Source organism: Ischnura elegans, chromosome 3 (genome assembly GCF_921293095.1).
Source record: "Ischnura elegans chromosome 3, ioIscEleg1.1, whole genome shotgun sequence".
NCBI lineage: Eukaryota > Metazoa > Arthropoda > Insecta > Odonata > Coenagrionidae > Ischnura > Ischnura elegans.
The window spans coordinates 114,229,089-114,247,481 of NC_060248.1; the positions used below are offsets into that span (position 1 = coordinate 114,229,089).

An 18,393-nucleotide genomic window follows, 5' to 3' on the forward strand; every position below is an offset into this window, starting at 1 on the left:
AGGACCAATCTTCCGAAATTACCTCGAGGGTCGTTAACACACAGCTGGGTTATAGTCATCAGAAATCGAGAATGATTAAGATAATAAATTTTTTTGGACTCCATTGGCGGTTAACTGCAATAAACGAAGTCCACCAAAATTTTTATGAAGAGCTGTCCAACCTTTACGCCCAAAAACTGTTGTTCAAACATATCAAATAAGCATCTGAGAACGCGTCGTAAAATTGACTTCTCGAAGTGCTGACTTTTTCTGGCTACCGAAGTATTTTTGTACATTTTAATTGTTAATACCTGCAAATTAGATAGGTTATATTGATGATGGATGGGCTTTATTATTTTTAATGTATAGTGATTCAGGCACTTAATTTCATACCTAATCCTTAATTTTAGCCCATCACCAGAACATAGTTACGGTGGGAAGGCCCGCCCCGTAAGTTAACCCAATCCAGGGAATGGTCGTTTGTGATTTTAAAGTTGTTAAATGGAGATAACCGCTGGTATAAAGATAATTATGTGCCGTTTTCAGGGCTCCTAAAAATAAATAATTATCAATTGAAAATTTCTATATTTTTCATTGAGTTTTCCGCGAAAAAACTCAAGATATCCTATAATAAATTCAATACTACGTATTTTTTTCTAAGCCCGCAGTTTTTTTTAGTGTCATCACGAAAAAAAACAGATGATCAATCGCTGCAATCACATTTTGTGCGTAAGGGCCTGCTTACACGGTAGGACTCGTACGAGTCTACATGCATGAAAGCGATAATGAACGCCAAAATTCACCGTGTAATCCCACCGCAACTTGTAGGAATGTATGGTCAGGAAATGAAACCTGTGATAATGTGGCTCTTACATTCGCACGTGATCCGCTCCAGTGAAATCCTTCATGCAATCAGACCCACGAGGTGTGTATATGCAAAGTAACGGGAGTTATTTTTTTATATTTTCCACGAGTTTAGAGAACCGATTGTAAACATTTTTATTGTTTTTATTCATGCCCCTGAAGTCAGTTACGCCACTGCACGAAACCGATAATGGAGCCATGATACATCATGAAATTTTACAAGCTGTGAAATCATAACTTTAATAGCGTTTTTTCTCTTCAGGTTCGACCTGAAGACGCCGGTTGGAATACCGGAGAAACTGTCGCCACAAAGAAAATCCACGCGGTGAAACCCAGAAACATGGAGACACGATCGAATTCGAAGTCGTAATATCACGCTTGGATCGAAACTCGAATCATGACTCTATCTCGATTTACTCTATCTTTGACAGTTAAAACTCTATTTTCGATTTCAATCGAAATCTATTGCTTCGTCACTAAGGCGGTGTGGCGATCTCCAACATCACGAAATTTGCAATAAATGGATTCTCAAGTCTGCTTCATAATGTGCTGTCGCCCACCGCGCATTTAAATAGGTTTACAGAAGTCGCTACTCGCGACTCTAACGGACAAATTTATTCGAGTATCACGGGGAAATACGGTATAATTAGTTGTGTCAACCGAAATTTACATTCATGATACTGTTATTGATCAAATTCATAACTACTCCTCGCAATAGGGTGGTTTCCTGTAATTTTTTTATTGCCTAAATCGAAAGATTATTACTCCTGGAGTACGTATTTCACGCTTTTAGATTTTTAAATGACGATATCTATTTTTCGCGATTAAATGAAAAGTGAAAAATTTCAAGCGCGCGAAAACGCGACGCGTAAGTAGGAATGATGGGAAAAAGTCCGTGCGACGCATTTCTGGTACCCCTTCCCGCCTTGTGAGGTGACCTTGATCGAGGCTCTGAGCGCTGATAGGACGCAGGATGCTAGCAGGTAGCTGACTACCATGCTGGCTGGTAGCGCTTGGCTTAAAAAAGGTTTATTAATACCTTATCAAACGAAGAAAACTTTCCGACCTTAGCAAGTTTTAATAGGTGATTATTAAGACATGTTTCCCTGAGCTATGTGCCTCATGCAAGCATTGGTAATCTGAGATGATGTAAAACTCCTCTCTACTCGTATAGAAACTAGGTCCCTGTGACGTCATGTGGAGTGGCATCGTATGGGCGCCAATCTGGCCTTTTTCAAAAGGAGGTTAAAATTGACCATTACCATTCGTCTAAAATGGGATATCTAAAACGAAATAATTTGTATATTATGAATACACTAATGGTGGGTAACGAATCGCAATCAATGCCTTTCGTTTTCTTTGATGAAGGAAACTACCCTAGTACGAATTTTATACTGCAATATATGGGAAAAAAGTGGATTGCATTTGCACTCATCACCGCGTCGCGGACACTTTTGAAAACCGATTAAGGTGGGATGGAATTGGGCATCCTCTATGCAGTGCCATTATCTAAGACGTTGAGGTGTATGAGATGATTGGGCAGGTGAATAATCGGTCGACTAGCGAGGAAAAAAGTTGACGTTCTCTAAAGAGAGATCCCACGAATTCCTTCCTTATTTCACCCCCTCCCCCCCCCCCACCTCCTACCCCATCCCTGCCTTCCGCCCCGCCCCCTCCCCTCCTTCCCCCACCTACTACTTCCCCCCTCCCCTTCCGCCCTCCCTCCTCTGTGGCTTGGCACCGCCCCGTTACACGAGCGAGAGGTGGGGAAAGGATGAGGGAGGGGAAGGGACTGGCCAGCACAGTGTGCGGGGTTGGAGAGGGAATGTGGTGGGCCCTCTTGCAGTCAGTTTGGGTCCGAAGGGTGTTAGGGCTTGGAACGCTTTCTGCCGCCGTCAGACTCGATGCTGAGATCATCGCGGACAGTCAAGATTGACCCTTCCTCCCGTCGTATTTAGTTGTGCCACGAGACTTGCTCTTCCGTATCTTGAGTCGCTCCCGTCCAGGCGCGTGTTCTACGGGTGCATTATTAACCCTGAAATTGCTCGGATTGACCCATGCGGATGGCAAATGAAGACCTATTGGAATGAACGTTTGGAAGTGATTGACTTTTCGAATTGTCTTCACCGATTGGACTTGTTGACAAGCTCAGCTTTGTGTTTTGAAACCGGACTTCTAAGTGCACCTTGGACAGAAGTTTTCGGATCATTGCAATGAAGACTTGGTGGTTTTCGAGTCGCTGAAGATGATGTAGAGACGGTGTTAGCGGACTGATTTTTGGTTATCAACCTGGACTCAAGGTTTTCTACAGTGTCTTCTGAAATTTATATTCGTGCTCTATTTTTTTGTCCGTGTGTCTGATCAAATCAATCAGTCAAGATGCACCAGCAGACTCCGACACTGCTTAGCTACCCGGCCGCGTCCCTCCTCTCCTCTCACCACCACGGCCTCCTGCACCAGCACCACGGCAGCGGGCACCTCCAGCACTCGGGACAGCACCCGCCCGGGGCCCACTTGTCGCCCCTCATGTTCGACTTCCACTACGCGTGCCCGGCGGGAGTTCCGCCCTCGGCCGCCGCCGGCCTCGTCGCCGCCGCGCGGGAAACTTCCCTCTCGGCCTCCCTGCTGGCATCGTCGGGCTCGCCCCCTTCCCGCAGACGGGGCAGCTCCAGCGGGGGCAGCGGCCCTCCCTCGCCCCTCAACCCCCCACCGCCCCCGCCGCCACCGGCGCACTCCCCGCACCACCACGGCACCAACACCCGCCTGCACCACCACTTTCTCTACGGGCACCACCACAATTCGGGGGTGGTGGTCGGGCGACTTCCCCACGTGGTATCGCCCACCACGCCCCCGCCGACGCCGACGGCGGTGACCACCACGTCCGTGGTCATCCCCGGCACGAGGGGGCTGCACTTTGGTGGCGGACACGGAGGTACCGGAGGCCATCCTAGACCGGGGGTTGGTGGTGGTGGTTGCCGGAACAAGTCCTTCACGATAGACGCCATCCTGGGGCTGAGAGGGGGCAGTTCCGAGGGCGAGAAGGGGGCTGAGGAGGAGTCTGAGGCCCCCGCGGCCGTCCCCAGCGTCCACGAGGAAGAGGAGGAGGACGAGGAGGAGATGGCGGAGGTGTCTTCGGAGGAGGCCTCGGCCCACCAACAGCAACAGCAGCGTCGGAGGCTGCTCCAGCAGGCGGCGGCGGCCGCGGCGGCGTCCCAGCAACAGGCGGACAGGACCACCTCCATCCTGGCTGGCTACGTGCCATCCTCGGCAACGCCCAGGAGGTCTTCTTCTGGTGAGTCCCTCCTCATTTGCTTTCATTCGTATTCAGAGAGCGCTGCTTTGTGATAGGCACATCCTCGGTCTCCCGATGGGAGAGCCAAAGCGTGTGATGTCACGCCATACAATTTTGCGTGCCCACTTAAGCCTGAGATATTTATTGATACAGTAATTTTAAGATTCGAGCCACTTGATGCGTTACTCCATCACGCGTCTCGAAATTTATTGTGAAGTGCCGTGTGAATGAGTGCCAGAAATCTCTGAGAAAGCTCTCAGAGATTGGTCATTTATCCATTTCATGTCGTGACAAAAATGCGGTGTCGCGCCAGTCGATTGGCGTCTATGTAACGTAAAGAAATGTTTTAGTAGCTTTCTAAGATTCCAGTCGGTTGATCCAATTATACAATCCGTACATTGAAATATACTGAGTTGTGGCTTAAATCAGTACTGAATATACGGACAGGAATATTCACATAGCGATCTAAGAGTTTTGTTAGTTGATACATTGCTCCACCTCGTTAAATTAAATTTATTAAAAATTAGCTCAAATATTTGTCGATATTTTGGCTCCAGGTGTTATTTCATTCGTCCATTTTAAGTCAAATCAAGTACGTGATACACGACTGACTATTTGGAATAAGATCATTGTAAAGAATATGGCCCAATTATTCTAAAATGTCCACCAATTATTCCGCTGCTCCATCTTGGGTCTCAAAATTTATTTACCATGAAGAGTTGACTAAATGACAGACGAAAGTACAGCTGCATCTATCTGAATACTTATTTGTTTGATGCCTGATAGGAATATTACATACATATCTCTGTATGAAAGGCACACAACATTATGCTCCCTCGTCTCTCCTATTGATACAGGCTTCAAATGATGCTTCAGGTAATGAAAACAAAGGTATCAAATTTCTATTGTTATAAGAGGTGAAACGTTTCTACATGAAAATTTTCACGTAGAAACAACCAAAAATTTTCATTCAACTCCAAAGTATATATACCTATATCATGGTAGTTTAACACCACGTCTTACGACCTTGATATCCGTGAATTTACCTGCCTCTTAATTATGCATTGTTCAGCACTTATTCGTTAGTGGTCGCAACACATTTAATTTTCAATTGGAATTAATGCTCATGGTTATAATTTTCTCATCCTTCAGCTAACGACGGCTCATTGAGGTGTCAATTGTAGTAATTCGTGATGTTCTTATTTCGGGAGATATATGCATTGGCCGCAACCACTCCTCGGGTGGATATTCTCGTGGTAATGCTGTCATTCTCCTTTAGTATGATATATCTTGCGGAGATATAAATGTGTAAATAAGTCAAAATAATCATAATGATAATTATTTTGAAACTTTTGATGGAGTAATAAAATTGATAAATTTCACTGTCGAGTTTGCATCACGTAAGTATGCACAATGGATTCACGGGTTGTGTTTCCCTTCCGCGGAGTTTCAGCGGCTCTCTAAAGATGTCCGTTCCTGTAATGACTAAATTGTCTCGTATATCCTCTCGCGCACTGTCCCGTCCCGGAGAGCGTGAAGTTTTGAGTGACAGCGGCTGATTAAGCGCCCGTCCACGCCGCAGGTCACGTAATCGCGCGTCGAGGGCTCTGGGCAGACCGCCGGCCGCCGACGAAGGCCGCGGGACCGCCGGGAAATCTGCCAGGCGTAATCGGCGCGGTCTTTATGAAGCCAACCATCCGGATCATAGTACACAAACGTATGATTTTAAATATTTACACAGTGGTTGAAATTAGGAAGCGTATGAGCATATTATCGAGTTTGCAAATCTCTCTATTAGTTGTTTTCATTTGAGTTTTCAGTTTGGTTACGTAGCATGTTCGGTGACGTGAGGAACTCGCTTGTGGTAAGTTTCAAGTTTCAGTGTACATATAGGCCCGCTTTAGTTTAGTGAGTTATACGATCACTTTCTATGCTATACTGCTAATGAAATCTGCGGCTGTTATCATAAATAAACTGAACCTTTTTCTGTGATTTTCCTTTACTGTATAACAACCGGTGCCTATCGATTTCTTTCCCTTTGCAGTGCACTGTATTAGTTTTATGCACTGACGCTTTGAAAGTATTAATTTATCGGAATCTATTCAAACAAGCTTGTTTGATTTTCTTTTAGATAAGAGAACTTCGATCCATAAATGGATATTCACATGTTTTATAGCTAATTAACTACTTTAACTGATTATTAAGATTTATCAAAGATACTCAAATGCTTGATTTCACTGGAATAATTAGAGTGGATACATTTGGCTGCATATGAATAAGTTATTTAAATGAAGTTGATGAATATTTTTTACGATTTATTTTTTTACTACAATTAATGGAAATTTTACTTTCGTGCTATGACCTCAGCCTGAGTTTTAATATTACTAACCGACTTCATGATGGTTTCTGCGAACTGATGGTTCTTTGAATCACGTTATCAAATTTTTGTGGCAGTATATTTGATTGATTGGTCACGTCAAGGAATGGCTGAGTCATTCTATTTTATAGTCACTGTGACAGAGATGTCCAAGTGATTGTTAAATTAATTTACTATCGTAAGCTTGAAATCAGCCTTTCCGGAAATGGATTTAAAAAAATCAAGCTTGGCAACAGCGATTACAATCATTTCCTATTTTCTTAGAAATGGTAAACATATAATTAACATATCTTGTTAAGAAGATTATTGTACCACAACTTCTGAGTTTCCGATAGGATTGCATGAAGTCGTAATTCTTAAAATTTTCAGACCCATTTTCCTCAGCTATACCTATCTATTTTTAGCTTAATGGATAGAATCCACATAGACAGCGTAGTTAAAATAGGCAACATGGAAATAGGTGCTCCTAATTATGCCATTACGGTTGATAATGACAACCAACCTTCATTTTAGACTTCAGTTTTTCATCAAGAGGTCTCCTCGAGAGCATTGCTCGGATTGAGCAAGTACGTCTTCGTCGACGATTTTAATGCATCCACATGTATTCACTGAAATTGCATACTTATAAAAACACGCGCAAATACGAAAGAGCACTTTCTCCAGACGAAGGAATAACAATTTGGTTTTTTCTTTTTCATTTTTACGAGTCCGTATGAAGCAGCATGCGGGTGACATCATATGCGGGCTTTATTACACCCCGATGACCTTTTGTAAACTGGTCGTGCTAATGAGTTCTGCAAGGCATTGGGTTTGCTCGTTTTCGATATAGAGAGGATGGTCGTGCCTCGGTCGGAATTGTCTAAGTCAGTATTTCATGGACAGATTGGCAGTTGGTTCCCACGAGTCGCTGATTTACAACCTAATTCATGAATAAAACAACTGGAAGGCGGTGGCTCTGGTTTTTTTAAGACTGCGATTTGTGTGCTCTGCGAATTTTTTAATCGGCGGAATGGCAGGCGGGGTTATTATCGTGGGAAACGTATCATTCATCAAATATCACCCACAGTGAGGGATTCCAAGGAGTGACTAGAGAAATACTTATATTCCAGTTACATAAGTGATATCCCGCGCCAGCACTAGACATTCACATTTTTATAATTTACAAATGTTGGGCCGATTATTTTTCAAATCCAAAGACAGTGTTTAAAAATTTGAAAAATGTGGTGTAGTGTATATGCTAATGTGTAACTCAGAAGACTTCAATGCTTCTATGTTGGAGAAAGGGGATGTAGTTTTAGTGCTAGGGATGCAGAAAATTAACACTGATGCCGAAGCCCGAGTTTACCTCGGGATGTATATTATCAAATAGGAGTCTGTTTTGAATTATTAAGCCTCTGTCTTTAACTATCTGGTCTTTTTGCAAGGTAATGTCATGTAGTGGCTCTCAAACGTACTTTTTCGCATTAGGAAATGATTTAAAAACAAAAAGCCTGGGTTTCTCGCAACCTTGACACGATAATACCTCGGGCTTCAAAGTGGTAAATGTTTTATTACACGTGTAAACTTGTGAATATAAATCAATGATTCATCCTTTTGCGAGCCTTATATGCGTGGCAATGCGCGCGTTGTTTGCAAGTCGTTTTTCACTGATCTACTGTATGCGAATTTGACATAGATTGCTGCGTGCTGTATACATCTACATAATACCCTGCGAGCCACCACTAGGGAGTTTGTGTTGATGAAATTGCGTTGGGAATGTTAATTATGTGGCATTCATTATAATAAGTAATTAATATTTTAAATGATTAATTAATATAATGAATAATTAACTTTAATAAATAAAGTAAATTAGTACCAACCGGGTTAAGTGAGGTTGATAAATTTCTAGCATGTACGTTATACATCTATTACGTTCCAGAATTTCGAAAAAGGTTACTGCCTGGAGTGGATTTATCCCGGGGATTTTTTTGGAAATGAATCCAGATTAATAATTGGTTTTTATTTCCCAGAGGTCTAGTATGCTAAAAATATCGGTGTCATTGATAGTTTTCCCTGATATTTCATGTGATCAAATTGTTGAATCAACGTTAAGAAGTCCTGCTTGTGTATGAGGCTGAGGAATTTATATTAACATATTGGTTCATGCAAATGGATGCGATATGAAAAAAAACACCGCATAGTGTCCTTAGCACCAGAAGGTTCTCTCGTTTTAATTATAATTTTTTAGACCTGCAGGTGCTCATGAAACTGTTAAATATCCTATAAATGCGAGACGATACGTGAACAGGTCGATAGACTCTTATGATAGACGATGAGGTAAATGGGAGATGGAAAAATTCCACAAAAATAGGTATATCTGCGGTAGTGCGGATTTGTTCGATAAGACACATCAAATGGTTATCCGCACTGAACAGGATTTTATTGAGTAAAAATAGCTGTTATCAAATTTTGGATTTTTCCTGCCATCACGTGATTTCTTCTCTTCCGTTAGTCGCCTTATCTACATAAATTTACAAATTCACGCTTACTGAAACTACCACATTTTTCACTGACGACTTAGTAATTGTCGTCAAGGCCGACGAATGTGGATGTGGTCCGTAAGATCTTGATTTCTGTTGAATGAGTGACGGATTTCGTCAATGAGTTCGAGTAGCCTCTTTTAACCTCCTGTTTATGTACGCTGACGCGAATGCTAAATTCTTTATAATCACCGCTATTTCAAAATTTGAAGTTATTTTCACAAGTAGCCTAGATCATTCGGTAAACACGGCAATATATCGAACGAACTTTTCTCTTGGGTTTCCGCGCGGGTGAGAAAAATTAAGACAGACGACGTCTCGGATTCCGTCTCGTTACAGTTGCATGCTATTTCTGTTATATATTTTTATGGCCAAGTAGTACGCATGTGGGGAAACAATAGCAAGCGGACCACCTACTGCCAAACACCCTGGAGGTGATTCGCTGATATGTTGGAGATTTAGATCGGTGATGCACTCCGAAGTACATACGTTTTCCGCCTCATGGATATGAGGAACCGATCCTCTCATTTACCCGAACTTCGGAAGCACGAACATTACGGAAGATGATCCTTAAATCGGCCTCTAAATGTGTTGTCACCCTCCGAGAATTTAAATGTGTTTACAGAAGTCGCCACTCGCGTCGCTGACGGAAAAATTGATCGACTTTCACTGGGAAATAAGGTATAATTAGGGGTGTCTACCGAAATTTACATTCACAGTGATGTGATTTATCAAATTCATTAATCTTCAATGTTATTCCTCGCATTTTCAGAGACCATACTGTAAAATATTGGAAAAAAGTGGATCGTATAGCACTCATCACCGCGCCGCGGACATTTTTGAAAGCCGATGAAATAGCGACCGGAGTGGCAACAGAAGTTATCCTTTCAAGGGATAGAATTGGGCCTCCTCTATGCAGTCCCCTTTGTCTGAGGCCTTCATTTTTCTTACCTGCGCGGATATTCGACATAAGTTTATTCATTCTTTTCGCCGGGAAAGCGTAAAATCCTGTACGGCAATAAGTCATTTTTCAGTTACTTTCTTACTCTATTTAGATAAACCATTCTCAGTTTTCCGAAAATATTAATTACACCTGCCTTGTAAATTTGGCCAGGAATGACAATTTTATTTCACAATAATCCGCGCGTGTCCCCAGTGGTGGAGAAATTATTATTATTGAATGAAGATCAGTTTATAGGCATTTCCAATCACAAGGGGGTGTCTTTCTAAATTTACGATATTGATGTCGTTTTTCTCAGTCTATCTATTCACCCCCTTAATAAGACATTGAGTTACATTTCAAAGGCTTTATTGGAAACATGTCACAGGTGTTCTTAAATTTGTGAACCGTCCACCAGCTAGATTCTCATTATGCGCATGGTTGCAATTGTTTTATCTTTTCCTGCTCCCTACTGTTTATTTATCTTCTTGAAAAATTATCTGAGGCAACTTCACGAAATGCCGTCATTATTCACTGAAAACATGGTGGTCCACACAGCCGACCAAATGGAACAGCCATGTAAAAAAGAACGTCACACCATTTCTACCATATCACTGTGGCATTACCTAACCCATATCCGTGAGGTGGCAAACGCGTAGGCATATAGCTTTTCTTAGGAGAGTATAATCGATCTAAAACTGTTGGCATTAAAGTTCACCTTTCTACTTCTCAGGACGTTAACCATCATCCTTTTCACAGTTAACTAGTTATCTTAAATTGGGACCTGCAATCTAGCTTAATTTTGAGTAAGCACACGATTCCCCAACCCGGCAAGGGTTTGTATCGCTTCTTAGCCTTGTTAACGATCATGATCCCTTCTCTATCGTGCTTTATTACGTGCCAAGGATTTAAATTACGTACTAAACATGTAATTTGACTCTGTTTTATGCTAAACAAAGCGCAGAAAAGCAGTAACAGCTTACTTTACTTACTGAACGATTTACCATACGTTCTACAGGGAGCCATAATGATTTCATCCCTTTTGCCCCCGAGATTTGACATTGGTCGTTTTCTCGGTGTCTCGCGCGACTTCATAGTCAACTTTTTTTAATTACCGCTGTCAGGGGGGTTCAGAGGAGCTTGAGCTATCAAATCGAATTCTACCGTGCCGTGGATATTAACATTAAGACGCTTTTCCGTCTCCATGCAAGAACTCAATTTTACTGTATACCTTCGGAATGATTAGTGCTATTTGAGTTTGGTTATGAAAAAGCAATATTCTCCGAACTAGCCACCTACCTTATGCATGTCTTCTACGGTTGAGATTTTATAATCCACCGTTGGAATCGATTTAACTTTATATTTGTGAAGTAAAATTCAGTTAATGTCATGTACTGTGAATGGATGAGTCTCTCGTTCAATCTATTTTGAGGTGACAAGCACAACGAATTGTATTTGCGCAAATAAAAGCAGCTACGGTTCTGAGAAAAAAAAATTACCATAGCCATTATGCCCGTTCATGAATTGCTTCCTATCACGGTATATCCTTGTCATCACAGTCTTCCGATCTTGGGAAGAGGAACCATCGACAAATACGCATGTGACTATGGGAAAAGGAGATGACCATAACAACGCAAAGAGGTGACCAACAATGGTTTTTAGCGACACATTGTTGTATTGAATGGAGGGCGTCATTATTACGGCTTGGTCTCCAAAGGCGTTTGTTCCCGAAATCCGGCCTGTTTTTCGCAAAAAGTTTCACCTTTTGGGTAAGATTTACACTATGGCTGGATATTTAAAAAAAAGTAATTTGGCGACAGATTTGATGAAAATGATTTACAATAAAAGATGTGGCGTGGGAGGAGAGGTTCTCCTTATGTTAATGGGCTCCTTGGCAGTCGTGCGAGTGAATGAAAGTTTTATTCATGCTCTGGAAGGTAACCCATATGAGCAGAGAGAAGAAATTACTTTATAGTATTGTTCACAGAAACGATGAAATATCGTAAGTATAAGTACATAAAATATTCAATATAAGCAATAAAAAACGTTTAAGTTTTAAGTTTTTAAAGAAACCGTGAAGAACTCAGAACATATCACGGGTAGTCACCTGTAGGGTCCACATCAAATTTCGGGGGAGCTGAACTTCAGTCCTAACCGAGATTTGCAACTGCCTATTCACATTCTATTCAGCCGCTGATGGCCCATACCTCCCCCATCCTCCCGCAGCTACGTGCTTGCCTTGAAACCTCTAAACTAACTGCATCTACATTATAACCCTGCGACTGTGAACCACCTCCAGGGTGAGTGGCAGGGGATGACCTATAATTTGCATGAAGAATATCCCCATGTTCAAACTACACGGTCATTAAATATTACGTATAGTAACAAAAAATACGTACATATTCATGAAAAGCTGAGGCTTGCAAACGGTTCGTAATTCCTATGGTGAATCCATGCAAGATTAGAACAATTTTACTGCTCAATTCACTGTTGTTACCCATAGTAGTGCGACGAAGGAATGATATTTTAAATATTTGTTTAGCCATTATCAGGAATAAGAAAAATGCACCCAGGCGAAAGGTTGGGATGCCGAGAAGAGTCTAAAGGGAGGACAGGGGTGGTATTCCGCTGGAACTATGGCCTGAACTTACCCGAAAGATAGGCATCCTTCCTCCCGTTATCCACGCGTCTTTCAAACATCTTTTGTTCTCCCAAATGGGTCGCTTAATGCCATCACCACAACAGGATAGGAACCCTACTGTGCCTTCAATGGAGAGGTTACCCCCTGGTTCTTGCATCTGACCCAGGGATTCGTCTTTGGTCGCCAGACTGACTTTCCCCAAGTTTGCTGACTTAGTCAGCCTCTTTGTGTGAAACATATCCTTTTCCAATGGCCACCTGCGTATTTTTCAAAGCTACCGTTTTCCGAGAACTAAAGAGTGTGTTGACGGGGATCTATTGTTATTGGAAGCAATTGTCGAAGAGACACAGTGGGGAATGGTAAAAATAGCTTCACATTCAGATTCATGCATGTTTTCCCTGGATTTTAGTAAGATTTTAGCGGTTATTTGCCTAATCAATGCTGTAAAATGTATGGGGATTTTTTAAATCAGAAGTATATCTACTTGTAATCGTGCAAATGTTCTTTACCGTGCTAGTCACCTCAAAATAGTGTGAGCTAGTAATCCACACGTCCACAGGGATTCAACTTGGCATTAAATGCATGCTACCACACAAATATACTTAATGAATAAAATTCCTTAGCTTTGCGCGCGGGTCTTGGCAAATTAAGGCTCCCTTGATTTTTCTGACCCGCACGCAAACCTGAGAGAGGTTTATTCGATGTATTCACCGGGAAAGTCAAGCATGCAAATATGACTAGAAACGCATAATGTGTAGAATCATCATCGTTGGTCAAAAAGTCGAAGGTTGCATTGAGGAAGTCTCCTCTCGCTATTGAGCAATTATTTACACACACATGAAGTTTTTATCTATCATATTATTATTTCTTTTAATAGTCTCATTTACAGTCACCTGTTCAGAATATATTACGTGCTGTAGATATGCATTATTCATTATAAATTATTTCATATATTTTTCTCCCACCTAATTCGACCACTTCCTTAGTATATTGACGAATCTCTGTCTGTCTGTTAAGTCTGCTTGATCATTTTCTATTCGATGTGATTTCACTGCTTTTATTCGGACATAAATTCAATCTTCCACGGGCTATCCCACAGACTAATGACCATTTCAATTTATGTAACGGCATTCCGGAGTAATTAATTTCTTGGTGGATGTGCGTCAAAGATATAAAATACGGACGGCCATGCCCTAAAGATACTCAAATTTCTTCCACTTAAATGTTTTCGCAATAAATCGAACTTCACCTTGCTTATACGGGCGGGACAATTGTTTAATTGAACCTAAAAATAAAAAAATTATCACTGTTTGTTTTCGCTGCTTGGGCAATTATATCCCATTGCTGAGGAGAGTTTCATTTTTTGGAGGTAGCTGTTCGTGTGTTGCGCTCTGAATCGCTAAATTGTCCGAAGACTTGATTGAAATACTCCGAATAGCAGGAAATCCATTAAGGCCGCTATACACGGTGAATGATCATGCGAATGAACACGTGATCACTCACAGGATCATGCGAGCAAACTAGAACATATTCTAATTTTCACTGAATGATCATGCGTATGCCAGTTCATTATGGAATTTTCCGTTATGCACGGCGAATGATTTAATTCGCATGACCACTCGAATGACCATTCGCATGATCATTCATTATAGCGGCCTTTAGTGCCTGTAATATTCATGTGCAAGGATTTGCGCGTTAGGAATTACTTTTCCCCATTTACTATTACTGTCATTTTGCCTCCATTAATTTTAAAGGCAGTAGAATTGCTTAAAATACATTTTTCTGCATTGCTTGCATTATTAATTATGCTTATAATCCAAGCAGGGTTTTTTAAATATTTGAACTCGTACTTTTTGGACATTTAAGTAGATAGCATTGTGACTTATCAACTTCTCAGATCAAATTAATCTCTACATAAGGACAGTTAAAACAGAATTATTTTTGGCTTTTACCGAGTCCAATGTAAAAAAAAGGTGCCACCGTTTCATAGCCTCTGAAGGATACTACGTCAGGGCTAATAGTTTCGCATATTACACGTTAATATTCACATGGATGTGGAATTGTATTTTGAAATTCATTGGAATCCAAGTTGTACCTGTTTAATTCCGGAAATATACTGGAAAACATGTCACTGTTTTATTTCTAGATGCAACCTTCGTCAATGTGGTAACGATCAATAGAAAGTTGCGTATAATGCGCTAAGAAATATGTTACCTCTAAGTCCACCTTATTTGCGATGTACACAAATATCAATTTTGAGTGTCAAATAAAATTCCCGTCATTCCATCTTGAGTCGGACTCACATTATTACTTTTTTAGTGTAAAAACCATGAATGGGTTCATTATAAGGGCATTAATGCATCATTTAACTTCTTTTTAACGCTTGCTTACACAATGTATTAGCACAATGTCAAAATTGTACTCTTTAAATCTAAATTACTAATATTAGGGTCTGACTTCAGAGCAGTTGATGGTTTTATAATATTTTACAGGTACGCCTCTATTACTGAAAGGAAAAATTTAAAAATAATTCTTGCTATCAAAAAATTCCAAAATTGATCCTGCCTCTGTCATTTTTTTGATTACCCATTCTTTCCGCTCTCAATGTCGATGCCTTAAACTGCATGTGGGTGAATTACTGACATGGCATTGAGTTGCACTCGAAAAAAAGCGAAAGCATAGAGGCCACCTATTTAGCCCTTAAGTGATGTGGATGACGTACACTAAAAGACCAGAAACCGAATTATTGAGCACAAGTTCAGAATATAATTTAAACTGCATTTCAGTACGTTAAGGGAATAATCAGGTCACGACACGCATAAAATTTCGATAATTTCGTGAAGTGATTTATGAGAGCTTAAATCGATGTTGACGTTACTGAAGTCATGAAAAACGTGACGTAAATATTTTTATCCTTAAACAGCATTTCTATGTTCAAGTTTGTCAACCCCGAAAAAACCCTTCAATTCCCAACCTTTTTACCTCCTCCGGTTTTTTTCCACCCTCCCCTCCCCCCCCTCCCCTCCCCCCCCCCTCCCCTCCCCCCTCCCCTCCACGCCTGGCACCCCTATCCATTCCAACCAGCTCCTTGAGGACCTTCCACCCCATTTCTCCTCTCTCAGTTGTTACTTGAAAATGATGTAGTATCATCGAAACTTAAGTCGTAGTAAAAATTTTATTTTTGTGGAAAATTGCAAGTAAGTGTTTCATTAGCAATGAATAATGGCTATTTATATAGATAAATGGAACCGAATATTTTATTTGAAATTGACTTCCATTTGGTGAGGGCTCTTAGACTTGTTGCGATTAGTACAATACGCCTATTGTCAAAATGTTAGGGCTATGTAATGCCAAATTCTTTATATTATCCTGGATGATTTGACTGCTATGTTCACTCCTGAAAGATTTAGGGCCGGTTTTATAATGTCTGGTTAAACTGGAGTTTAAGCTAAGCGTCGGTTAAGTCCCAGAATTCTGTTTTATAATCGATGGTTAAGCCAAATCTGAGCGTTAAAGTGGTAGTCAAGCTAAACCATGGATTTCCCTCGGGTAAAAAGTTAACGTGAAGTTTAAATTGTTGAAAATGGCGGATGTTTTGAAATGCTGAAGAACCCTACGATAATATACGGAAGAAATAATCGACCAAGCGCAGCATCCTCCGTTTTTATCCGTATCTACGATATCAGCAATCAATTTCCAATATTTTTAGCACCACAATAGCAATGTAATAAGTGAAATATTTCCATAATACCGGTGATATATCCGGAACGGACCACTATTCTACGGTATTCGCTACGAAATCCTTACAAACATCTCAAGTTTGATAATAATCACCATCCAATAAATAATATTGTCTATTCTATGGACTGCAGTCGGAGATCGTGTGCTAAACCCCTGAAAATGTTGAAGTTATGCAATATTTGTGCCGGCGTAGGAGTTTGTTATGATTTGTGCCAGCCAAGTGAGTTGATGAAAAATACTAGAATTACATATCGGAGGGAAGGAAGGAGGTGTAACAGGAGTGTAGGTATAGAAATCTGTTATTACCTGGTTTTGCTGACTTCATCAACGATTTCAAAATGTGTCTGTGTTTACAAAGACAGTTTGAATTAGAAGAACAGCCAAGTTTCGTATTTGGCAATCGAAAGAGAGAAAAAGATCGTATCTACTGATTGCATTCTGATTTACTAGCATGTGATGTCACTATAGAATTCATAATTACTTCTGAGGATATATGTAATGAGGTGAAAGTATTTTCGTATTTCCTTTTCCAAAGGATGTTTGTCAAAGTACTACTATAAAAATTGTAGGTAAGTCCATTAACAATATTTGGTGTTCGGCTTGGTATTTCTTGGAGATAAATATATAGGAATAAGTGAGGCAAGTGAAATATTGCGTGAAAAAGAAAGTATTTAGCACGTTTCGTACGTAATGTATACAAGATACTGTTTGAGTTTTCTTTGGAAGCTGAGAAAGGCAAATTGATACAACCAATACAGCTCGTGTGGGTATAAAATTAGAATGACTGATTTGCTCATAAGATGGTATGATATATCAATGAATTTGTGAGGCAAATGAGCCTTTGGAGTGTGGAAGTTTACTAATTATTGTACGTTTTGTGACTAAAGTAATGACCTCTTATCCTTTTGATAGAAAAAGATTTGGAAAGGCACCTTAAGCAAGAAAAGTCTTCTCTTCTCTGAGCGTTCTAATGTGTAGCCTTCAACGGAAAAAATTGCGACTTTATTGCCTAAGTGCTGTTCGTAGCCAAACACAGGTTATGTACTATTAAAACCTCCTAGCAAATTATCTACCATCGAAAGTAGCTGCAGAGCTATAGAATCAGTGGTGCATCTGCCATCAAAAGTAGCTTCAGAGCCATAGAATCAGTGTTGCCCATCTAGATATCTCATGTTAAAATATAAGAGTGCCAATTTGGTTACCAATACTTATCTTATTTCAGGCTTGAATGTTTTAATATGGTGAAAATAAACAATTCGATACTTATCCTGAAAAAGTTTAATTTTATTCCATACATTTGAGCCTTAATTCAAGAGAATTTGGACCCTTGTACCTGAAGACTCATGGAAAATATGGAATATATGATATCAAAGCCAGATCAATCAAATAAATATTATTTTAAGGTTATTAAGCATTGTCTGCTAAGGGAATATATTTATTGAGGTTCTCAAGCATTGTCTGCTAAGGGAATGTTTGAAACAATCAGAGTCAGTTGTATTTCTTACAATATTGAGCCAGCTGGGCTACTCTTGCTTGCTATTGGGGAAAGCTGTTGTCTGTGTACATATGTATTTGCTCATGAGGATGAATTTACAGGAAATGACTGCATTCACCACCATTCCATTCATTATTTTCTATGCTTATCAGTGACCACTGAAATTTTTTCATCGATAAGCTCTTTCAAAGTACCTTGTATGATATTGAGCAAGATATGGTGGAAGTTCTTCATATTAGTAAAATAAAACATTGCAGTATTTCCACTGATTTTTATTATAATAAAATCAGTGGAAGTATTGCAATGTCTAATTTTACTAATGACTCTATCAAAGTCTTAAGTGGGATCCTTGGTATGGTTTCTTCCTAAAATATTAACCCTTACTACTACTTGTCGACGTTTAATTAACTAATATGTTTAATAAGTCTTCAAAGGATAAGTGAAGACATATATTCCTATAACAGCCAATTTACATCACATATCTGGTACACTCGTTAGTTTCTTGGGATTTCAATCCCATACGTAGCTTTTATTAATTTTTTCAT

The 18,393-nt window shown here is 40.3% G+C and overlaps 1 protein-coding gene across 1 annotated transcript in view; it reads left to right on the forward strand.

The window, feature by feature from the left end:
• Nucleotides 1-3,222: 3,222 nt before the first annotated feature.
• The window catches only part of LOC124155249 (homeobox protein HMX3-like), a 56,028-nt gene continuing 40,857 nt past the window's right edge, over nucleotides 3,223-18,393 (forward strand). The window contains exon 1 of the mRNA XM_046528968.1: nucleotides 3,223-4,135. Coding sequence (XP_046384924.1) covers nucleotides 3,223-4,135 — 913 coding nt within the window. The remainder of the gene's footprint in view (nucleotides 4,136-18,393) is intronic.